The sequence below is a fragment of the Pituophis catenifer genome, unplaced genomic scaffold, assembly GCF_029215685.1.
Source record: "Pituophis catenifer annectens isolate HBS135680 unplaced genomic scaffold, rPitCat1.0.hap2 SCAF_1, whole genome shotgun sequence".
NCBI classification, from domain to species: domain Eukaryota; kingdom Metazoa; phylum Chordata; class Lepidosauria; order Squamata; family Colubridae; genus Pituophis; species Pituophis catenifer.
In genome coordinates, this window is record NW_027256881.1 from 306499142 (window position 1) to 306525243 (window position 26102).

A 26102-nucleotide genomic window follows, 5' to 3' on the forward strand; every position below is an offset into this window, starting at 1 on the left:
ATGACTTCAATGGAATTAAAGGTAAACTTAGACATAAGATCACTGGAGGTTTTTTTGTAATGTTTTATCAGTAGTAGATCCTGAAGCTAGTAATTATAGAATGCTGAAAAGATTATTGAAATTAATCTTGAATTATTAAGGGGCAAGCGTGTGAGAGAGTTATACAGAATATTATATAGAATATAACTTAACACTAAAGGCAATAGCTTTTATGCCATGCTGCTATATGGCTGTGCCATGCTTCATATTTGAGCTCCAAAATCTATTTCATTAGAGAGTGAAGCCATATTTCTTTTAGAAACTAATCAGCTAGAATATCCATGAAGTGGAAGATTGAGCAATACACCATTTCAAAGACAAAGTTTATTGACTAAAATTATAATGTTTAAAATAATGGTTGTTTAAATTTTGATATTCATACATTGTAATGAATATCTAGGTATAATACCTATCTATAAAACTAAAATATAGTTTTATCTCCCTTTTAGGATGAAATAGTTTTCCTGGCTGGTTTGAAAGGTCTTCTTCCTTCTGCTGTCAGAAATCTGATTCGATCAAATAAACTCAACATTAGCAATACCTCCGGAATGGCAGAAGGTAAATATAAAGGTAGATAAATGAAACCCTTTTGGTGAACCCTCGATGTGTATTACGAAATAATTTATAGTATTTTAACTTATAAACCTGTGTTTCTTAATTTAATCAGTTTTAGTACAAAAAAGAGATGGACTAGGAATAACATTCAATCTGCATTGTAAACATTCATGCATGAACTAGAAGATACATATGTGAACTGCCACAATTTTGAATACTCTCCCTTTCCCCTGCAGTCAGGAGAAAGGATGAATGGGCATTCTATTCCATTTTGTCCAATTAGTTGTTGTTAGTTGCAAAGTCGTGTCCAACCCATCGCAACACCATGGACAACGTTCCTCCAGGCCTTCCTGTCCTCTACCATCCTCTGGAGTCCATTTAAGTTCACGCCGACTGCTTCAGTGACTCCATCCAGCCATCTCGTTCTCTGTCGTCCCATTCTTCTTTTGCCCTCAGTCTTTCCCAGCATTAGTCTCTTCTCCAGTGAGTCCCTTCCTTCTCATTAGGTGGCCAAAGTATTTGAGTTTCATCTTCAGGATCTGGCCTTCTAAAGAGCAGTCAGGGTTGATCTCCCCTAGGACTGACCAGTTTGATCGCCTTGCGAGTCTTCTCCAGCACCGGTTTGATCGCAGGAGTCTTCTCCAGCACCATAGTTCAAAGGCCTCAATTCTTTGCCACTCAGCCTTTCTTATGGTCTAACGTTCACAGCCATACATTGCAACTGGGAAAACATAGCATGTCCAATTAATAAATCTAGTTAATTTTTAGACAAGACAGTGTTTTTGCTGATCTGATCACTTCAGGGAAATTCCTAGTTGATTATGCTCAAAGTCACTTCTTATGTATAAATTTAAGACTTTTTAAAGTATTTTTTTTTAAATTATATTTTATTCACATCCCAGCTTTCTGGATGAAAGCCAATCAAGCTGTCTCCGTTTGGAAATTATTTTTTTAATGTCATTTTCTTAACATCCTGTTAATTAATTATTCTCCAAACTTCAGACTAATATGAAAAAGGAACATCATAGGCAGGTTTTTCCCCCAAAATGACATATAAACTGATTGAACAGAAGACTAATTAATTCATGAATTAATGTAAATGTTTCCCCAAAAATAGTTTATTTAAATTACCAGCATCATGTAGAAATTCTAGTTCAAGTTGTCTTAATTCTCTATTCTCTAATTCATATAAATTAGCATATTCAATTATTACATTTATATGGCAAACTAAACCATTTTATGGTTGTGCTTAACATGACTTTTGAATGCAAACCAGAATTTAAATATTGATTTAGGAATGGTAGCTTAATTACCATACGAATGTATGAGTTGTCATTGTTATTCAATATACCATCCAATCTCTATGGGAATTTTAAAAATATTTTTACATAAAACTTAAAAGAAAAACAGGAAATGTTAGGCAGTTTGTACTTTGCAGCTGTTGTGTAATTTTGAAGTTGTGCAACTCAATGGAATGAGAAGAAGGGGGAGGGTCATTCAGGTGTTACACTAACAACTCATTTTTTGCACTTGGGGCAGTCTATCTTTGCAGTGGCAGATACAGCAAAGTTGCTCACAGTATTCCTTCCTGTATCTTCAGATTTTAATGTTTAGTATAGAGTGAGGCTCTTTTTCTGATTATGAGTTATTTATTTATTATCCTGCTTGTATAATTTTGTAAATAGCTCAAGGAGACAAACATACCTAATAGTCCTTCCTTCATCTGTTTTTCCTACAATAACAATTCTGTGAGATGAATTGGATTGAAAGAGAATAACTGGACCAAAGTCACCCAGACAACTTTCATGCCTAAGGTGGGACTACAACTCACCATCTCCTATTTTTAGGCCAGCACCTTCATCATTACACCAAACTGAATCTGCCTTATTGTTTTGTCAGCATAGAATTTTTTGTTTTTCCAGCATTTCAACGTTATATTTTACCTATTTCTTACTACTCTATTTCAACTTCCTATGATCGCATCAGGGTGAGTGTCTGGAGTGCACGCTTACCTTGATGTGATATTTTAATATTAAGTTTTGGTTGCAAATACACATTTTTAAAACCAAAGAAGGTCTGTTTCATGAAATCTCAAATGAATCTTTTATAGATGTGTAGTTTTGTTCCATATAGTATCAACCTTGTGAACTCTCAAGCTCTTCCTCTTTCTGATATGTATTTAAGATGGACAGTGATATATATTTATACACACATACACACCAGTGGTGAAATCCAAATTTTTTTACTACTGGTTATGTGGGCGTGGCTTGGTGGACATGGTGTGGCTTGGTGGGCGTGGCAGGGGAAGGATAATGCAAAATCCCCATTCCCTCCCCACTCCTGGGGGAAGGATATTGAAAACTTTCCATTCCCACCCCGCTCCAGGGGAAGGATATTGCAAAATCTCCATTCCCACCCCACTCTGGGGCCAGCCAGAGGTGGTATTTGCCGGTTCTCCAAAGTACTCAAAATTTCCGCTACCGGGTCTCCAAACTGCTCAAAATTTCCGCTACCCGTTCTCCAGAACCTGTCAGAACCAGCTGGATTTCACCCCTGGTATTTAGCATGTATATATGTGTGTTATGTATGTGTATACTTTTGAGAGCAGGCAACAGAATTTCAATTTTAATTTGTGCCAGTATGTCCACAGTAAAAAATGACAATAAAGGTTTTCAATCTATCCCCTTTGAGAGATGGTAGCATCTCTGAAAGATTTTGTTCCTGTAATAGTATTGATTTTAAAATGGTGGAAAATATTTTATTCTGTGAATTTTATGAGTCTTTAGCAGGATGTTACCTGGCAATATTTTAAAATCAAAACCAGGAAGAGCTGCTTCTGAGGACATAATCAGTTAACAATAGTAATTGGGATTGGAATTTCCATCACTAAACAGTACAATCATAACGCATGACATCCCATGATTGTATGACTTAGCGGCAGCAATATCAGCAGTCCCCATTGCCATTGTTATTTATTTATTTTATTTATAATGCAATTTATATGCCGCCCTATCTCCAAGGACTCAGGGCGGCTCACAACAGTAAAGATGCACAGTTCCTCATTAAAAGACAATATAAAATTAAAATCCCAATTTAAAACAATTTAAAATTCATTAAGAAACCCCCCATAAATATAAATGTCAAAAAAAATTTAAGTATTAATGTCTAGCCATTGAAACACAGCTGTCACGGTTCTGACCAATGCCATAATTAAATAATGAGCCTCGAGCCAAGCTTCAAAAGAAATCCAGTTATTTATTAGGAGCTTCACGTGGGCATGTTCCAAGTGAAGCCAACTCTGACCTCACTTAATTCATGCCCCGGCTCTGACCCTGTTTCCCCCTCCCCCCAAGGTGTGTCATCAGTCAGATTCTCCAACGAAGCAATTTCGCAGGTTGTAGAGCCCCTCCTCCGGCCACTGTGGGTATCCGTGGAGATGGCCTTGACATAGAGATGGCTGGAATGTACTTTTGTTTTATTTATTTATTTATTTATTTTATTAAATTTGTATACCACCCTTCTCCTGCTGGACTCAGGGCGGTGCACAGCCAAAATAAAAAACATCCCAATACAAAAGTTAAAATTTGTTAAAAGAATTACACAACTTTGGCCCAAAATTTAAAACATCCTGACTAAAACCCATAAACAATTAAAAATCTAACATCTTAAAAAGGGGGGGGGGTTTACGCCAGTTCTGCTTGGTGGAAAAGAAAAGTTTTTAGGGCACGGCGAAAAGCCCAGAAATCTGGTATCATGCGTATTTCCGGGGGCAAATCGTTACAGAGGATAGGTGCTGCCACAGAGAAGGCGCTCCCCCTGGGGGTCGTCAGCCAACACTGCCTGGCGACGGCACCCTGAGGAGTCCCTCTCTGTGGGAGCGTACTGGCCGGTGGGAGGCTATCGGCAGCAGAAGGCGGTCCCGCAAATACCCAGGCCCTATGCCATGGAGCGCTTTAAAGGTGGTAACCAACACCTTGAAGCGCACCCGGAAGACCACCCGGAAGACCACTGGAAGCTCACACAGGAGAGGCGTCACATGGGAGCGCCCTCTCACTCCCATAATCCCCCGCGCGGCCGCATTCTGGACCAGTTGGAGCCTCAGGGTGCTCCTCAAGGGGAGCCCCATGTAGAGAGCATTGCAATAGTCCAGGCGGGAAGTGACGAGTGCCACTTTTGACTGAACTGTGATTCCCTCGCTGCAGCTGCGAGGCTTGGTTCCCCATCCCCTGCCTATGGCAACTTGAGTGCAGTCAGGAATGCTTCGCGAGTTGACGAAAGCATTGTTTAAATGTAAAAAATTAGATACTGGACCAATATATGCCTTCAGTTTACAGCCAGTCACAGTGTAATCTACAGTTTGACCTGGGACCCCACAGTCACATTGAGGGGAGGATACTATGCCCCATTTATAAAGAGATGTTGTTCTGTTAGGTAAGGCTTACTCTTAACTTAGAGTTATACTTAGAATTCAAGATATTAGATTTAAAACGGAATACCAAATCTTGATTGCAAAAACAGACAACCACTGCATGGAAGCAAAACAGAATTTTTGTCATATCTATATACCGCATTTGATCTGTGTTACTGTTAATGTGACGCTGAATTTTATCAAATCAGAGAATATAAGAGTATTGATGATTAGGTTAAATAGAATGCTATTTAAAAGTTGTGCTGAGAACGTAAGTGAGATAATTTATGATTTATCCATATATTTGTCAATTAATCTGAATGTGAGATACCGGTATGTGCATACCTAGCAATATCTAAGCGAGCAACATTGGAGAATGAATTTGGTACAATAGATGATCTTGCAAGTAAATAAACCACTATATCACAAATATATATTTCACTTTTATGTCTGATTATATCCAAAAAATGATAAATATTTCTATTTGAATAAATAACATTAGATTAAACTTCTGCCTTTTTATATTTACAGGATTTGTACAGGCAAATGTTATCATTATGCATAAATCTTTTGCTGATGACTTTGAAAAATTTTGTCAAGCAAATGATGGACCGCTTCCCTTGCTGTATAGAAGTAAGCCAGGGGAATGGAAATGTCCTTTCTTGAGCAACAGTTCTGATATAAGGTATGTATAGATTTGTTCGTGTTGGAAGCTATCAAGAAATATTTTAGCACCATTTCTGTGCATTCTGCAGAGAACACTGCAGAAATATCAGTTTTTCTATTGTAATTATTATTTTCTATTATTTCAAACTTTTTAATTTTCAAAAGTCAATTTAGGGTTGCGTAGTTTTTATAAGCATGTGAATTATAAGGGAGAGAGAGAGAGATTTAAAATATATAAAACTAAGTTGTAATGATTTCTCATGACTCAGGAAAACCCAAATGCAGTTTTTTTTGTGCAGGCAGAGTGATTCTATTTCTCAACATCTACATACCTTTTAAACATAAGAATTGATCCTTATCAATTATCATCTAGATGACAGTGCATCCATTTTACTTAAAAGTATGTCCCATTGAGTTCAGTGACCATTTCTCTGAAAGTAAGTAGATGTTTAGTTAGAGTCAGAAATCAAGTAGCTAGTCCAATGATGATGCTAATTCATTTTGCAGAAGTGACTGCTTGCAATACAAGAAATATGAGCACGGAATATCCACAGGAATTGTGACAAATCTGAAAGAATATTCTGAACAGTTTAAAGACATGGTGACCTTTTATCTAGGCTGTAGTTTTACATTTGAAAAGGCACTCCAGAAAGCTGGCATTCCTGTAAGAAATGTGGAACAGAAATGTAATGTAAGCATGTACAAGGTAAGAACAGAAGAAAACAATTAAAAAATAATAATCCCAAGGAAGTCCAGTTCCCTTTTGGAAAAAGCACCTTTGGGACAGTATCTCCTGGAGATCTGCCAGCCAAGTATTACCGTATTTTTCGGAGTATAAGACGCACCGGAGTATAAGACGCACCTACCTTTTTGGGTGAGGAAAAGAAGAAAAAGAAATCTCCCTCTGCCTCTGAGCAATTTTGCCTCGTTGCAGCAAACAGCCTGCTTTACTTTTATTTTTGTTTTCAGCATAGCTTGATTAGCACAAGGGAAAAAAAAATCTGCTCCAGCAATTTACCTCTTTGCAGCAAGCAGCAGAGCCCTGCTCAAAACAGCTGAGAGCAAATCAGGTGAGAGTCAGGAGGCTGATCCAATCAACTTGTGCTAATTAGCCTGTGCTGAAGCTGAAAGGAGCTGTTTTTTCTTGCTGTTTGCTTGCAAGGAGGTAACTGCTGCAAGGCAGAGGCCAAAGGGTAGGGGCCAGTGGGGTGGGCGGGGCTACATTCGGTGTATAAGATGCGTCTAAATTTTCACCCCCTTTTAGGAGGGAAAAAGGTGCGTTTTATACTCTGAAAAATACGGTAATCTGGCTCAAACATCCATTAGCTTTAGACTCAAACAACATAAGCCAAGTACTGCCACCTGGTGGGAATGTTTCTTAAAACACATAATAGCACAGGTGTCAAACTTGATTGTGTCACGTGATGTATCGTGACTTTTTTGTCTTTGCTGAGCCAGAGTGGACATGGTCCGCGGGCCACCAGTTTGACACCCCTGCATAATATTATATAAATAGTGGCTAATACAATCAAAATAATTATTAGTATTAGTTCAGAAAGAATGCTGGTAGGCATTCTTAAGTTGCACATGGGCATACAAAATTCTAATGCTCTTTTCTAGCGTCTAGTGAACAGAGCAGCCAATTCTTTCACTTTTTCCATTTTTTATTTCTTTTCTTTTTTAGCTGATAACTTCAATATTGTTTTATTCAATTGCTTTCAAATACAGAATTATTTGATTTGTAATATGTTAGGCATCTTTTTTATTTCTCTTGTCTGGATGTGATCACTGCTTATTAAAAAAAATAGAAAGAGATGCCTAGAGAGTAGTTGGAGGGCCAGTCGCTCCGAATCTGACCGTACACTAGTGAGGTCTTATATCAAGACCTACTTAGTGGCGATAAAGGCGGCGAAGTGTAATTACTTTTCCGCTCTTATCGCGTCGGCAGAAAATCGCCCAGCTGCCTTGTTTAGGGTGACTCGCTCCCTTCTCCATCTGGGAGCGCGGGAAGACCCCTTGCTGGTCGTGCTGAGGATTTTGCGCATTATCTGCACGATAAAGTCGCTCAGATTCGGGAAGGCTTGGACTCCGACTGGGTAGGTACGGGCGGGTTGTCCGAGGTCTGTCTTGAGACGGTTATCTGGGATGAGTTTGACCCTGTGACTCCCGAGGACGTGGACAGGATGCTGGGGAGGTTGAACGCAACCACATGTTTATTGGACCCGTGTCCCTCCTGGTTGGTGCTGGCTACCCGGGAGGTTACACGAGGCTGGCTCCAGAGGATTATAAACGCTTCCTTGAGTGAGGGGTTCTTGCCTCCCGCCTTGAAAGAGGCGGTGGTGAGGCCCCTCCTCAAGAAGCCCTCTCTGGACCCAGCTGTTTTAGCAAACTATCGTCCAGTTTCCAACCTTCGCTTTCTGGCGAAGGTTGTTGAGAGTGTGGTTGCGCGACAGCTCCCCCAGTACCTGGAGGAAACCGTCTATCTAGATCCGTTCCAGTCCGGCTTCAGGCCCGGGTACAGCACGGAAACGGCATTGGTCGCGTTGGTTGATGATCTCTGGAGGGCTCGGGACAGAGGTTGCTCCTCTGTTCTGGTCCTATTAGACCTCTCAGCGGCTTTTGATACCATCGACCATGGTATCATGCTGCGCCGGTTGGAGGGGTTGGGAGTGGGAGGCACTGTTTTACGGTGGTTCTCCTCCTATCTCTCCGACAGGTCGCAGTCTGTGTTGGCTGGAGGGCAGAGGTCGACCTCAAGGCACTTGGTTTGTGGGGTGCCACAAGGGTCGGTCCTCTCGCCTCTCCTGTTCAACATTTATGTGAAGCCGCTGGGCGAGATCATCCGTGGTTTTGGGGTGCAGTGCCATCTGTACGCTGATGACACCCAGCTGTACATCTCCACCCCAGACCACCCCAACGATGCCCTTGAAGTGATGTCCCGGTGCCTGGAGGCGGTGCGGGTCTGGATGGGGCGGAACAGGCTCCGACTCAATCCCTCCAAGACTGAGTGGCTGTGGCTGCCGGCGTCCCGATATAGTCAGCTGGTGCCATCGCTGACTATTGGGGGCGAGACATTGGCCCCCACGGAGAGGGTGCGTAACTTGGGTGTCCTCCTGGACGCACGGCTGTCCTTAGAAGAGCATTTGACGGCCGTGGCCAGGGGGGCTTTCTATCAGGTCCGCCTGATACGCCAGTTGCGCCCCTTTCTGGATCGGGACTCCCTATGCACGGTCACTCATGCCCTCGTTACTTCCCGCCTTGACTACTGTAATGCTCTCTACATGGGGCTCCCCTTGAGGAGCACTCGGAGGCTCCAACTGGTGCAGAATGCGGCCGCGCGGGTACTTATGGGGGCGGCATGGCGCTCCCACGTGACACCTCTCCTGCGCGAGCTGCATTGGCTTCCGGTGGTCTTCCGAGTGCGCTTCAAGGTGTTGGTTCTCATCTTCAAAGCGCTCCATGGCTTAGGACCCAGTTATTTACGAGACCACCTTCTGCCTCCGATAACCTCCCACCGGCCAACACGCTCCCACAGAGAGGGTCTCCTCAGGGTGCCGTCTGTCAGGCAATGTCGGCTGGCGACCCCCCGGGGAAGAGCCTTCTCTGTGGGGGCACCCGCCCTCTGGAATGAGCTGCCCCCAGGGATACGACTAATCCCGGATCTCCGGACCTTCCGCCGGGCCCTGAAGACGTTTTTATTTCAGCAAGCCGGGCTGGGTTAAAAAATTTTTAATTGGTGAATTTTATGGGTAATGGGGTTTTAAATTGGAGAAGCCTAAGATAATTTAATTCTGTTTTAATGTATTTTAATATTTGTATTGTGTGTTTTTAATTTTGGCTGTTCACCGCCCCGAGTCCTTCGGGAGAGGGGGCGGTATAAAAATTTAATAAATAAATAAATAAATAAATAAATTTTAGTTGTAGTATGATAGAAATATTCCCACCCATTAACATGAACCAGTCATTTACTCCAACAATAAGATAAATAATAGTGTTTTCTTTCTATGCCTTCTAAAGTCCTGGAACCATATGGAGCCTATGGAGTATTGAAATTATGTCCAAATATTTCCAAATATACAAAGTGATTTAGTCATTACTTTGGAAATTTCAGTTTTGTTTCAGAACATAGAAATATTTGATTAATATAGTTTCATTAGCTGTTCACCAGAGCTAGCAAATAACCACCAGAGGGCAGCAGATAGATATAAAAAAAATAATTCATGGCCGCCATCTGGTGGTCATTTGGATTTTTGTAGCCACAAGCAGGAAGTTTTCACTATTAGTGCTATAACCCATTCTTAATTGAAGAAAAAATTGCTTTTTTCTTAAAACAAATACAAATATTTTCTCAAGATCAGCTATTAATCACAGCAGGAGACATAAAGCATTCAATTTGCTCAGCTTCCCTTTTTATTTGATTGACAGGTACTATAGTCTGATAGAAGCTTATTCCTTTCTTAATGCAACCCTTCAAAATGAATAAGCTGATCAGCATGTGATTAACTACACTTATTTTCATGTTGAGATTAGTTTAATTATAAGGAATATTTTTACCAATAAAATCTGTATTTTCACTTCCCGTTATTTTGGGGCGACGATCTTATATTTCACGCTGAACCTCAATTACTGTAATATCTGCCTATTTTTATTTAATTGCAAAATATGTTCTTGAAACAATAATAACTTAATGCCATTAGAAAATAAAACAAATCTAATATGACATTACTAATTTATCCAATGTTTCAATGTTTAGTTGCTGTGACTGTGTAATTAAATAGAAATTTAGCAATAGCAATGACATGAGCTTAAATAGAATGCCATCTGAATCATAAAGGTGATAATAGATGATATGTGGGTGAAGGCAGCTGAACATGCAAGTGATTAATCTTGTGGCCTTTTATCACCCAGTTGCATTTACCTCAGAGGTAGGATGCCCTCTACTTGAAAGAAAAGGCCTTTGGAGATGTCTTCGTTGTTCTTAATGCTTGGATCATTTTTTTAAAAACTTTACCAGACTGCTGTTCCTTGCTGTGATACTGAATGTTTTCACTGTAATCTAATAGTAACTATGAGATATATACCTAAAGATAAACTGAAGGAGTGTGTGCAAATCACCCATCCAATGAAAAAATCACATGGAGCACCAATTCACATTGGCTCTTCTGGTCAGTATATTTTTTTTCTGTGTTTCTATGATCTATAATACAAAGCATGCATGAGAGAGAAAAATAACTGGCCCTAGACTTGTCTGGTTTACTAACGTACAGTCTAGCTTTTTAGTGACTTTATGCACAAGTAAGAGGATTTAAAAGAATTCCATCCTAGATCCTACTACTAATTCCAGGAAGTGCTGGGTAAGAAGCCTCTAGGTAAACTAATGTTTTTTAACAATTGTAAACCACCCAAAGTCATTGGGTCAGGTAGCATATAAAGTCAATGAATTATGGTTGTTCACGCAGTCAGCTAGATGTATGTATGTATGTGTTCTATATATATAGCTTAGACTGTATTTACATGTAGCATTTTTCTTCTGTTTTTATTTTATTCAAAAAAAGTTAAAATACAAAACACCAAGAAGCCAGATTCCAATTATTGTTGTCCTTGTCATCATCATCATCATTATTAAATATTAAAGTGTCACAGGCTTTTCACTGTCTGCCCTGAGGTTCAGTTTCACATATTTTTTCCAACAAAATAAAAAGTCATGCCAAAAATTTATTGTATGTCACATTTGTTACCTGAACCCAGTAATTCCTTTACACAGGTACAGGAATAAATAAACCATTAACTTTTATTTTATGTTCACCTCGTAATAAAATAAAGAAATGTCAGTATCCCATGCAACAGTATCCCACTAACATCACTTTCCATGCCACATCCCATGCTCTTCTAGGGAGTTGTCAGATGTTTTACAACATTAAGTCCCAGCCAGTGATGGGATTCAGCCGGTTCGCACCACTTCGGGAGAACCGGTTGTTAACTTTCTGAGCAGTTTGGCAAACTGATTGTTGGAAGAAATCATTAGGGCAGAGAACCGGTTGTTAAATTACTTGAATCCTACCACTGGTCCCAGCCTAATTGGGTTTTCTACATTTCTGCTTGAGTATTAATAAAATTTCAATTTTAGATTTGTTAGGAATTAAAGATCTCTCCAGTCCAGAATATGGTGATGCAGTACAAACTCATCCTGGAGATGTACCAGTCTTTTGGGCCTGTGGAGTAACAGGAATAGAAGCTGTCATCAATTGCAGTATGTATTTAGTGGAATTACCAGAACTGCTGCTTTATTATAAAAAACCAGGGATGTTTAAAAGTTGTTGTTCGGTCACTTCTGATTCTTCATGACTCAGTGGACATACATACTTGCAGTAATTGCTTCTTTGGATTTGTTCATTTACTCATATTGTCTGTGACAGTATCAGCCACCTTGTCTTCTATTGGCTTCTTTTACAAATGCTTTTGTTTTTTTCCAAGCTCAAGGTCTTCTGCATTGAGTCCTGCTTTCTCATGTGTTTGAATTTTAAAATATAACCTACATAAAAGAACCAACAACGCTCATAATCCATCTTCCGGTGTTGGTTTTTTTTGCCTTGAACTTAACCAAGCTTTTTTCCACAAAGCTATAATTTTCCCTTAATCATGCACAGAATAGTCCTGTAAAATAATCTTATTACATGCTAATCTTTTAAGAATTACATGTCTTTTTTCTGTGTATTCTGTGTATCCTGCCACGATGAGAGTAAGGCAGGTGTACCCGAGACCCACTTAGTTATGATACATTTTTTAAAAACTATCACCAAACCAGCAATGGTTGTTTTCTATTATTATTATTATTCCTATTATTTGGAAATTATAATTCTATTGATGCAGTCTAAAATTTCTTAATAAAAATTATGAACATTTGTTTGAGATTTTGACTAAACACTATTACTGTGTTTCTATCTTTTAGAAAATAAGCTACGTATTCCACCCAGCTGGTCATCATCTGAAAATTTATGAGCATTCCTTATAATTCATCATCCAAATCATTAATGAAATAGTGAAGAGTAGATGAGCCAGGACTTGATATCAAGCCAATGTGATAAGGAACCATTGATGAACACACTTGGAATAGACTATTCAGCTAGCTGAATGTCCACTTGTCATGTCAGCCAGTCCATACAAAGTTACTAATCACCATGTAGTGTATTAAATGCTTTGCTGAAGTACATTATGATTTTAACATCTTTACATTATACTGAAAAAGTTACATGATACACATGAATAGTGTAGCAAGGTATATTCTTGACAAATTCAAGTTATATCAGGAATTTTGATTGCGTGACCATGGGAATGCTGCAATGGTCGTAAGTGTGAAAAAGTCATAAATCAATTTTTTCAATGCCATTCTAACTTCAAATAGTCACTAAATGAACTGTTGTAAGTTGAGGACTACCTGTAATTGTTAATTGATAAAGTACTTGTAATTTTTATTCCATGTAATCCGCATCTGCATAACCAACCTATTTTCATCTGCCTTTTCCTCCCACCTTCTCTCCCCACATCATTTTAAAACTATATCAGCCTAGACACTCTCTGTATCTGATGAAGTAAGTGGCAGCTCATGAAAATTTACACCTTTTAATAAAATGTATTGGTTGGAAAAGGTGCAACCAGACTCTATCAGCTATAGAGTAAGCAATAGTAAGATAATCATGTATTTGTTCTTTTTTTCTGGGCACCCACTTTTATATTCTGTTGATATTCATTTATTATATTTTCATTCATGACCATCTTTTCTTGCACACCATTTTTTCCATATCCTTTCCTCCAAAGAAAGAGGTTGATTACTAGACAAAGGTTGTCCAGTATTTGGGGGCCAGTTATAATTTCTTAAGGAGACAGTGCATCACTGTATTTTCAGAGTAAAAGGGATCACCCTCCACTCAAGGATAAATTCACCACCGTTTTATCCCAGGCAGAAGAGACATGGAGCTAACCTATAGGTGATTGCACTAACAGCTCTCAGAACTCTGCCCATTTCTTCAAAATTCATGTGCTCAAACTCCTCCCAGATAGAAAGGCCTTGATTCCTCCTGTACACTGCTTATTGGGCTTCTCTTTATTTTCCAGAAGCTCCACTGGCTTTTACCCATTCACCTGGTTGCATGTTTATCACTGATTTGGAAGTTGAAGATGATGCATCTGGTAATGATAAAGATCTCCCTGAAGTCTACTGTATTTCTCAGGATCCTTTGCATTATAGCATTGCTTCAACAGCAGCTGTAAAGAAAATTAGAGGCTTAGAAAACATAATAGCGATAGATCCAGGTAAGAGAAAAAACACAATCACGTTAGGAATCTAAAAGGTTTACTACGATAGAAAAAGCGATATCTGTATAATTTTCCGCAGCAATCCTGTCAAAAGGAAAATTTGGATTAAAAAATCCTACCTCTAATGCTTGCATTTATTTCCAAACTACCATTTTATGGTTAAATTAGTCATAAGCCATCATTTAAATTAATACTTAACTTGTAGATCAACTTTGCAGAGACTTCCTATAGAATATGAATGAATGATGTATCAAATGTTGTTCTGAAGAGGTAAAAAAATCAGAGGGAAGCCAAAACAAATAACTTTTCTGAGAATAATAATTACCAAGCTATTTGCGTGTTCAGGCAAGAAGAAAAATCTGGTTTAGCAGCTCTGAGATCTCTTCTATCTCATTTCCTAATACTATGAGCCATTACATCTGTCAGCTTTAAGATTTTTTTATCTATCACAATCAAAACAAACTAGTTTTATTTTTAAATAAATGCCTGTGACAAACCACTATCTTCAGGATGTTCTTAGTTTAAAATATTTGTATTTTCCATGCTTAGGGAACAGAGGTGTGAAACATCTGTTTTCTCAGGATGAACTTCTGAAGGCATGCCTGTCGCTTTCCCATGCAAAATCGGTGTTGATTACTACAGGATTTCCCACCCATTTCAATTATGAACCACCTGAAGAAAACGATGGGCCGCCTGGAGCCATTGCAATGGCAGCAATCTTGAAAGCCATGGAAAAAAATGTAGTTATAGTAACTGATCAAAGAGCTCTCGATTTAAACAGAAAGATTATCAAGGAATCTGTTGAGCAAGGTATGACATGGCTCATTATAACCTGATTATGTTAAAGTGTGTTTCAGTTTCTTAAAAATTGAAACTGTCCACATTGTGCATTTTCATTTATTACTGTTGGCTTATTTTTTATGTTACTGTTTTAAAATCTAGAATAGTTATAGAATATTTACTAGGTTTGCTTCACTTACCCAGGGCCGGATTTAGATGAAAAGAGGCCCTAGGCTATTCCACTTATGAGGCCCTTTCACCTATAGTGAAAGTGTAATTTTAATTTTGCTAACAATTTGAATGTAGGCCCTTCTTGATCTTGAGGCCCTAGGCTGAAGTCTAGTTAGCCTATAGGAAAATCCGGCCCTGCACTTATCACTCTAAACTATAACGTGATTTATTTTCTTCATTTATTAAATTTGTATGTCTCCTCTTACCATCAAATGACTCTGAGTGGCTTAGAGTAGCACAAAAGCAAACTAAACAATTAAAATCAAAACCTTAAAATATCAAATCTTAAAATTGAAATGGTTAACATTATCAATAAATTAAATGAAGGATCAGTGTGTAAGTGGGGTACAGGTGGGATATTAGAATAGAATAGAATAACAGAGTTATTGGGGATGGATTTAGGATACATAATTAAGCTTTCTTATAAGAGTATTCTGTTTACCTGAAAGAAAGACAACATTTTTTTCCACCAAAATATTTCACTTTAAAATGGGAGGAGGTCTTGTATTGCAGCTAAACATTTCACCCAGTATCTTGTGGGATTTAATTATTCTGTGCAACTGAATTGGGAATAATCTAATCAAGGTATAAAGATAATTTGGCTTTAAGAAAATTTGTTAAACAATATTTTAATACTCTTCTATTGAAATCAGTAGAGTTTCTACATGTTTAGGTCCGACTCAGTCATATCTTTCTTTACATTCATCCTATTTTACAAAAGAGGAGAATGTCCTGAAAATTTCAGCCACAGAACTGATCCTATTTAACATTGAGAAGACAAAACAAATAATTGTGAAACAGTGATCAGGCATGTGCAGATTATTTGGTGAGGCACTTTGCTCTTTAGCAACATCTCTCTCTGAATCTGCAGACTGTAGGAAGTAAGTAAGTGCAGGTGTTTGAAGGCACAACAGCTCCTGCATGCCCGGAAGAATCCTATGCACAGGTCTAACAATGGCATGATTAATATCATGATCCAAGTTACCTTTGTCTTTCTCTATATTCTAGAAATACTTCAAACACCTGTTCCTGTAATCAGTTACCAAAGCAATTCTCCAGATTCAGCTCTGCAGTTCTTATGTGAAGATGGGAATCCAGAAAAACCGAGGTATATGTCCCCAAAAGCAAAGCAATGCCAAACTCTAGCTAGCATATCTCAGAAGGGTCTAGGACAATTTGCCGCAGCCAACTCACCGCAGCCAACTCATTGTGGGCCATCTTGCTGTAGGACAATTTAATGCTGTATTAAATTGTTTCATTCAATTACTTTTATTATTGGTGACCATGTTTTCTCAAAATTATTGTAACTTGTATTTCTGGACTGGCTTTATTTTATTATTATTGTCCACAGTTCTGTCAAAATTTAACTTTTGTATTTGTTGAATTGTTCCTTGGTGCATTGTCCCACAGTGAGTTGGCCACGGTGAGTTGTCTGTGGCGAGTTGGCCGCCGTGAGTTGTCCCATTCCAATTTCAGAGAGTCTTTAGTGTAGGATACGGGAACAAGGCTTAGCTCCTGAAGTCCATATAGTATCACAGATGCTAGCTAAATATCATCTGGTTGACTTCAAATACCAGAATGGCTTTAAAGCAGTTTTCTCTAGGAGTCTGTCTAACCTGCAGCTTTCTCTGGGAGAGATAAGAGACTAGTATATTTCCTCCAGGTACTCTCTTGAAACAGAAAGAAATAAACAGAGTGTAAAAGACAATGCTAGAGGGGAGAGCATAAAGGTCATGTAAGCAGGGCGAAGAGAAAGATAAGAAAAAATTTAACTATTTGCAGGGAAGAATTTTACTCAGGTTATAAACTAGATTTCCTCAACCTGCTTAACTCCCAGCTATAGCTGTAATCCATGTCAGCTGCGGAGCACCATACTGTGAAAATTTGGAGTTAGCCAAAGTATATTATTATGAAGACTAAAGTGATAGATTGGGGAACTGGAGCAACATTGAATGGAGCAGAAACTCAAGGGCACAGAGTTGAGGAAATTGAATAACAAAGAACTTTCCTCATGTTCCCTGATAGTAAATGGAGTATATGGGGTTTTGAATTGGGAAACCTTAAGAAGTAATGCTGAGTACAGCAAGCTATCATTAGCATTAGAACTGAATTTTAATTCTTTTTTTATTCTTTTTCTTTAGATTTAATCATTTGATAGCAATAGAACGTGCTGGGATGGCTGCTGATGGTAATTACTATAATGCAAGGAAAGTTAATATTAAATATTTAGTAGATCCCATTGATGAACTCTTTATAGCTGCACAAACTCTGCCAGGAATTACTACTACAGGTACAGTATGTGTATTTTCCTTCAATGATCTGATAAAAGTATTAATGTTGCTATTTGGAGACATTAAAAACAGGGTCTATCATGCAACTGGAATAACTGTGGTGAGGCAAAAGAATTGCTGCTCAATTGCTAAGTAATATTTAGCTCTCTTAAGATTTCAAATGTTCACAGTCATGGAGATAGGAATTTAAATGAGGCAATTTTCAATTAATCATTATTTACTGATGCTCTTTGAAATTTTCTAAATATGAGATGCTTTTTAAATATATTAATGTGGCATTTATTCTAACCCTGCTCTTTGCTTGTATGAAGACAAACCCAAGGCAAAGGGAGATCAGAAAAATGTACACAGAAGCAACACATACAGATGTGTTCCTGAAATAAACTGTAATTGAGCCTGCCCATTACGGTTGCATGTCAAGATGGCCATTAAGTGAAATGGCCTTGCTTAATGATCTCCACTCCTGCTGTCCCTGATGTGGCCATTAAACAAACATGAGGGTTCTTAAATGGAGCATGGGATGCTTCAGGGTAGGAGAGACCCTTGGAGGCCTAGCGCAGGCCTAGGCCTTCCTGTCCCAGACCTTCCATGGTCTCCTACACACACACACCCTGAAACATCCCATGCTCTACTTTCCACCTCTCGGGTCCCCACAAGCCTTTACCTAATCCTACCAGGTGGCCTCAATTCATACACCACCAGGCCAAGCACTTTTCCCCTCAGTTAACTTTTAAAGAACCCCAAGGCTTCTTGGGGTTCCAGAGCACTGGAGCACTGGAACAGATCACTTCCAGAGCACTGGAACAGATCACTGGAATAGATCACATCATCACACAGACATGTGATGCAATTGTGGAAGCTGCAATGATATATATAGCTAATTTTTGGTCAGTCGTAAGGGTGAATGACTGCAGGGGTATTGCAGGAGCCATAACTTTCAAAACAAGATTGTATGGAGCTTTTGGGAGGTTTGCTGTAACTTCAAGTGGCTGTTAAGTGATCAGTCATATCTTGAAGACTACCTGTATGCGTTAGATTCTTAGATTCTGGGAAGAAAGTGGACACATATAAATTAAACATGTCAGTGGTACTCCTCAAAATAAGGGGAGACCAGGAACACACACCCAGTTTGGGCTTTGAGGAGAAAATCACATACAAATATACAGCAAATATGACATTTCAATATATTGATGCACCAGAAGGCAAATAAAGAAAGGATAAGTGAAAAAGTATGGCAGTGTCATGCCCCCATCGGAGTCTGAACCCAACGGGGAAGACGAGCAGCTGACAGAGAGCGAGAGAGTGGCTCTGTTGGCTGTGCAGGAAACTGGAGAAGGGCAAAGTCAAGCTGGGCAGAGCAGGGGAGAGGTAGAACAAGGGAGAGGGGGTTCAGATGAAGACCAAGGCCCACTCCCTCCTCATCCTAGGGCATGCAGGGAAGAACGGAGAAGAGAATAACGTGGGTTGCGTGGCTTACGAGGGAGGAAAGGGCCCTGATTCTCTTCACAAGGCATACCTGGGGATGGAGTTTAAAGGAGAGGCAAATGGGAGGGGCGGTTGTCAGGAACAAATGCTGAGTTCATCTTGTGTTAACTGCTTTATCTGAGTTCCTGGCATCCTCCCAACTGGTTTGATTTACTGCCGTGCTACTTCACTTCTGGAACTCCTTATCTTGCTTGCCTGCCAGATTAATTACCTTATTTTGCCTTGTTGGATTTATAGTTGGAAGTTTTCGGTTTATAACGCCTGGACTGGAGTATTTTCAGTCAATGGCTATTCCAGTTTTGTGGGAGAGCTTTTCTGCAAACCGAAAAGTAAACAGGACATTGGGGGCAAAGTTGGAGCTAATAAAGCAGTGGTTCTCAACCTTCTTAATGCCGCAACCCTTTAATACAGTTCCTCATGTTGTGGTGAGCCCCAACCATAAAATTATTTTCGTTGCTATGTGTGTATATGTCAGCGATGGTGAACCTTTTTTGGCATTGTGTGCTAAAAGTCCAAACGTGCGAGCGCTCACGTGCTCTCACGTACCAGCACCCATAATGCAATGCAAGGTCTCAGCCTGGCTGGCATTCAGAGTTCATTCTGAAACACAAAACTTTTGAAAGTAAGAAAAACGGAAGTGTCCAAAAAGAGATGTTTATGCCAATATTATGGATAAAAGACATTGATTTCATTTTCTTTTCTTTTTAAAAAACCTATCATGCCAAGGAACTAGCATGGACCCCATCCACTTTTTCCCAATGAAACAGGATGCCCTGATTTTATACCCCCCTAACATCTTCTCTTTAAAATTCTACAATTTTATTTTATTTTTTTAACTTTTTAAATAATCCATCCAAAGCTGACAAGTGATCGCCTGGCTGAAAGGCAGGAACTGAACCTTTTTCAGTTTTTTTTTAGGAAAAACTTTTTAAGAAACCTCAGTATTTTCTAGGCCTAGAACCTGGGATGCCAAACAATGCCATTTTGCCTTTTTTTTTCTTTTTTTGCAATCTCTTGTTATCATAGGATCTAAAACTCTCAACTTTTCCCTACTTCCTACTCCTAACCGGTCCCTTCCTCTTCTAAAGCAAGCAAGAACCCAGAAATTTGGCCTCTACGTTGCCCTCCATTTCAAGCAAGCCAGAGGAACCCAAGAGAGGCGCCCAGCCCCAGTTCTTCCCTTCGACATTTGGGGATCCTCAGCCTGCGCTCTATCGCCCCCAAACTCACTCTCCCACCAACAGTCCCAAGTGGAAGGGAAACGATGGCCAATTGCAGCGGTGACAGCAGGAGCAGCAGCTCTCCTCCTGAAAGCCCAGACAGAAAGGGATGGAGAATGGACTCTACCACTCAGCGACATGGGGGGGAGGGCTAAAAACATATCCCAGGAAAACTCCCTCTCCCAAAGGGTGACTTTTTAAATATATCCTGCGCCCAGATCCAACCCAGCGGTTCCATCTGCATCCGTTCCTAGAAGACGAATCTTCCCACTGCCTTTCAGTAGCCTCCCCACGCCTGCGAAGAATGGTATGGCCTTCCCGGCTTCAAGCTGAATGGAAGACGCGTATATTAAAGGTCCAAGGCAAGGTTGGGTTACATCAGCGTTGCTCAACCTTTAGACTCTATCGGTGTTTTCTGATGATCTTAGGCGACCCCTGTGAAAGGGTTGTTCGACCCCCAAAGGGGTCGCAACCCACAGGTTGAGAACCGCTGTAATAAAGGGACTCATACTTATTCTCTGGCTGTGTTGCCTTTGTGCCACACCTCAGGTCATCACAGGGTGCTTTGTGGTCAGCTTGGTTTGTACATACATGTACAAAAATTATAAATACATAAAATTACTTGTCTATTGGAACTATTCAGCAGAAACAATGCATGCAAAAACTTTGAATTATATTTTAATTGAAAATTCAATAAAACTAATTGGACAGTAGTGAAATAAAATGCATTGCTCCATGTGTATCGTGATTGACCAAACTAGGTAATAAAGTTTAATGGCATCAGTAGCATATTTTAGAATGTGCTGGAAGGGAGTATCTCCTTAATAATAACTTTATAGGATTTTAAATAGAATATCTCTCATACATTAACATTTAGTTCTGTTCAAGTTTGAAAACATGTATTTTGGCAAGGCATAGTCCAAATCAACTGCTATCTTCCCCAACTATACTGATATTGGAGAGTTATTTACCTAACCTTGCAGATGGATAAACATGCACAAATGCTGATATTAATAAGTCAGCAGTTTAGACAACAGTACAAGTTTCCAATCACACTTATGATTTTAATTATTTTGTCATTATTTGGCAAAATTCTTTGTACCTGTAAAAGCAGATACAAATGTTAATATGCACGATAAATAAAGCTGGGGTATTTCATTGGTTACCCAGAGTGTAGTTTTCATGGGAAGTATTCACAGTAGAACTGTTATTAACAGTTCCACTAATTTTTAATTTTTCATCAGATTTTCTATAAGGATCATTGGTATCAAAATCTATACCTAGTATGGTAATATTCCAATGTAAATTTTTCCATTTTAATTTAGGTATTGGAGATGGAGGAAATGAATTAGGAATGGGAAAAGTAAAAGAAGCCACAAAGAAGCACATTAAAAATGGAGATGTCATAGCGTGTGATGTGGAAGCTGATTTTGCAGTTGTTGCAGGTAAGATTTGAACAAGCCAAAATATGTACATGTGCAAAATCATAAGAAGAAACTAAAACAAAAGCTGCATTACTTTTTTCTGCTTATTGTATTCAGTCATCACTTAGATAACTAAATCACTAAATAAGCTGTTTGTCATCTTTGATACCTAATGTGCTATCAGGGTGGCTCTGGATAGCTAATAGTTAAAAACAGAATATATAACTGGCAGCCAAGGTAAGAAAAAAAATCAAACTAGAATTATCCCAAAGGTGCTTTTTCAAGAGGCAACTGGACTTTCTTGTTTTTCTTTGAAGGCGTTTCACTTCAAAACTGAAGAAGCTTCTTGGATGCGAAGTGAGACGTCTTCAAAGAAAAACAAGAAAGTCCAGTTGCCTCTTGAAAAAGCAACTTTGGGACAACCATGACCTGGATGATAGAGAATCTCCATAGACATCAAACTAGAATTAAAGTAGTATCTCATGGGCTCCAACTAACAATCTTACCTCCATGCCCAGGCATAGAACAACATTTTCAATCTTCCTTGCAAAAGATTGGCAGGGTTGAGGCTGGTCTGTTTCCCCCAGTTCTCTGCGAAATATTTCAAACCACAAGGGCTACAACATAAAAGTGTCTTTTCCGCATACTTCTGTGCCACTATTTTATTCATTTATTAATCTGTGTAGCTGCCTATCTCAAACCAGTGACTCAGAGCAGTGAGTATTCATAAAAACAAAACAGTTAAAACATAGTACAAAAGAGAATTAAATACAAATGGCAGCCAAGAGATATTACAAGCCATTGTTGTCAACATAACCAGGAAACACTTGGGACCCCAGGCCCTGGCACATAGCCAGGTCTTCAAGATCATCTGAAAGGCTAGCAGGGTCTGTTATATAAGTATATAAGCAGGAAAAAATGGCCTGCACTGCTTTCTTATCTAGATTAAATCAAACCTCTTGGAGGTTAACCTGAATGCTTTTTTGAAGGAGGAGATGGTTCCGCTTCTTTTGAACGAAGCCGTGGTTTGCTCTTTTCTCAAGAAGCCATTTTTGGATCCGATGAACCTGCACAATTTTCATCTGGTTTCTAACCTACTTTAGAGAAGGTGATTGAGAAGGTGGAAGGTTTCCTATGCCAGAGAAAGCAGATTGTACAGAGAGGCAGGTTTTCAGGCAGGTTTCAGATCAGTTCTGCAGTGGCACTGATCATACTTGCCGATGATCTCTGAGGGGCTTAAAATGCGGGGGGGAGGTACACCTATACTGGCCTTCCATAATCTTCCAGCAGCCTTTAATACCAGCCTTTGATCATGGTATTGTTCTGGATCAATTTAAGAGCTTGGAAGTAGGGAGACAGTCTTGCGGAGTTAATTATCATAAGTATGCTGAGGCTATTCAGCGCCCTGGTCTACTCAGGTGATGCCATTAAAGTTCTTTCCCAGTGCCTGGTGGCTATGGAGGTCTGGATGGTAAGGCATAGGCTTTAATTTATCTGTAACAAGATTAAGTGATTGTTGGTTTTAGGGACCCTAGAACCTGGAGATTATCCATCTGTGACTAAGGTAGCACAAATTAATTTATTTAAATAAATTAAGTAATAAAATTCTATGCCCTGACTATTGTTCATGCTGGATAGAACTAGTACTAAGTGGAGCTCAAAATATCTTCTAGGCCGTCTCTAATAGGTGCTAAATGATGTTCTGAAAATAATCTAAACCAGGTTTTAGAGAGTCAGGAACAAATTTCACTATTGCTTTAAAAGGCATAGATCAACATATTACTCTCTGAACAAATAAGCCAAAGCACAACAAGATTCTGTTGATCCTAGAAATGATGGGAAAAACTGCATTTCCTCCTGTTGTCCAAATATTATGGTGCTAAGTTTCAACTATAGGCCTGTGTTTCGTATTATTAAGTACCGTTCAATTGTTTTAGCTAAAACAATTTATTTTAATGGCACTTTTCTTTGGCAGGTGTTGCCAATTGGGGAGGCTATGCAGTTGCTTGTGGACTATATATCCTCAAAACATGTGAAATACATGACCGCTATCTGAGGAAAGCTGTTGGATATCCCAGGTTTTCCAAGTATAAGAACTGGGCATCAGCATTACCTTCTGTGGCTAAGGTAACTTTTGGGAATAAGTTTTTCATGGAATAACTTTTTTCTATATAGGGCGATTGGAAGCAACATGCAGAGCTTGCTAACACTGGGTGATGCTTGGATAGCTATTGAAATTGAGTTGCCTTTGTTAAATACCATATGCTGATTATGAGTCCTGATTTCACCTATTAGTTTTCTAGAGCAAAGAAAGTTTGATTTAAATAAATGTGTGTAACTGAAATCTTCATAGCTTAATTATCTAGCTTTCACGATGATTCCTTTTTAAAACTTTCCTAAACTAACGTGCTTGTTCATATCTAGCCATAATCTAGCTATTAGCCATTTCTTTTATAATCCCTCAAATTTATAATTGTAAAATAAATGTAAGTGAAAGTGTTCACCCTCATCAAGGCCATTAACAATTGTATGCCATTATTTATGCAGAACTAGAACTACTAGATTGGGACAATGCAACGCAATTTTGAATTCATGCAAGTTTTTCAGAGTCTTTCATATTGTAAAATACAATAAGGTTAACAATTGGGGCCTGAATTTCCATTGCTAAGCAATATGCAATATCAAGTGATAACATCACTTAGTGATGGCAAGCCTGACATGCCACATTGCTGTCATTAAGCAAGGATCGTGGATTGTTAAGCAAATCTTAGGTGCCTCGCAGATAGGTAAGCACAGCAGGGCCAGGGGTGGCTTCTGTTGGGCTTCTACAAAGTGAGAGCAACTTACTGAAGCAACTTGCAACTTTCCCTGCCAGCTTCCCCATTGAAACCAGCAACAAATGGTGATCATGTGATCGCAGGACACATTGTAAGTGCAAGCCGGTTACCAAATGTCCGGATCGTAATCACATGCTGTGACGGCCAGAACTTTAAAGATTGGTTATAAGTGTCCTTTTTCAGCAGCATCATAATTTTATAATTTTAATTATTTTTTCAAAAATATTTACAAATTTTATTTGTTCATAATGTTCTCTGAACAAACAGTCAGTAAGCAACAACTATCTCTAGTCTGTTGGCACAGATTCATTTATTCATCAAAACAAATGTGTGGGAAGCTGCTGAAATGTAATGTATTAAGATTAATATATGTTACAGAATACAGATCTGGAACTTAGAGTCTCAGTCACCAAGATGACTGTGAATCATAATATTAATGATGTTGCATTTCCAGATGGTACTTCTCTTTCATTTGTTTTCTTTCTCTTTATTTTTCAATGCAACATCATTGATCTGTCTTTTTGACCCTGTTGGACTTACCTTCGTTGCTTCATCCTTTTTATCCTCCTCCTGCCATACCTTGGCTTCAGACAGATTTTACAACTTATTCCTCAACTCATTACTTTTTTTTACCATTTTACTATGAAAGCAGGGCATTGGTAATTATAGATTATTTTATAAACTGAAATTATGATGCCAAACATCAACAGTATAAACCAGGGGTCTCCAACCTTGGCAACCAGCCAGAAAAGCTGACTGGGGAATTCTGGGAGTTGAAGTCCGCCAGACTTAAAGTTGCCAAGGTTGGAGATGGAGACCCCTGGTATAAACAGTAGCTTGGAAGTTCTTCTAGTATAATATTATTCTAATAAAGATGCTAGAAACAATCTAATACAAATGGATTCCATTCCTACATTTCCAGATTATTGTAATTAGATAGCGAAGAATGCATTTTAACATTTGAGTGACAAGAGTGCTGTAAAGCACTATGGGGCAATATATAAGCCTAAGTCCTATTGCTTTTGCTATTTTATAGTTAATGTGGACATGTCTAGAAAGAAACTGGGAATAAAATCTTCCCTAACAAGATACTCTTATTATGAACTTAAGCAGTAAATATTAAACTAAATTCCTGACTTTGAGCACTTTCAACTATTAAAGTTAAAAACCTAAATTTTAAAGAGAATAAAAATTGTACTTTGTATTTTACTATTTAGGAAGAAAACATGCTGAAGATATTACAGCGGCATCACGTTCGCAGTGGAATAACTGCAAGTTTGGCAATGGAAGTGGATGCTCTGCCGTTCTTTGACATTCATTCAAATTTAATAGAAAGGCTGCGGGAGGAAACTTTCAAATAATACTCCATCTCTAACAATATGGTATATTAAACACATTTAATCCAGAATATATATTACCACTACATTCCCTGATCAGATATCCTGCCACAATTTATTATTCCAAATAGTATGAGGTTGAAGAATGTGTAATTATACAGTAAATTTCTGGAATAATGTGAAGGCAGAATTAATAGATTTTTCAGAATGATATCTTTTTTTAATTATCTGAGTAAAATATAACAACAATAAATTAATTGAGAATGTATTTTCTTAGATTTAAACAAGATTCATCCCTGCCTCATTTACCAGATGCCCTGTTAAAACTGTAATTCAGGCAGTAGCCATTTAATTTGATTGCAAGAGTGAGCCGACTCTATTTTTCTCTGAATTTCACCTCAGAGAATCCTAGGAAGCCTCCAAAGGAAAGTTGTAGACACTGAGTTCTGAAATACTTTCTTCTCTCCCATTAAATAATAGGAATAGAAGGGGCACTTAGGCTATTGAGTTCAACTC

The 26102-nt window shown here is 38.8% G+C and overlaps 1 protein-coding gene across 2 annotated transcripts; it reads left to right on the plus strand.

Annotated features, from left to right (window-relative positions):
- On the plus strand, positions 1–25689 carry DGLUCY (D-glutamate cyclase). 2 transcript variants are annotated; one of them, XM_070931499.1, is made up of 13 exons: positions 1–21; positions 489–609; positions 5534–5687; positions 6176–6374; positions 10683–10833; positions 11796–11918; positions 13781–13978; positions 14531–14791; positions 16001–16100; positions 17134–17282; positions 21314–21433; positions 23388–23539; positions 25467–25689. In XM_070931499.1, the coding sequence occupies exons 1-13, from the start codon at positions 1–3 to the stop codon at positions 25608–25610; spliced, it is 1893 nt and encodes a 630-aa protein (XP_070787600.1). In that variant the 3' UTR covers positions 25611–25689. The 2 variants fall into 2 exon arrangements, with proteins under 2 accessions (XP_070787600.1, XP_070787599.1); XM_070931498.1 differs by having other exon boundaries at positions 489–597.
- Positions 25690–26102: the final 413 nt, after the last annotated feature.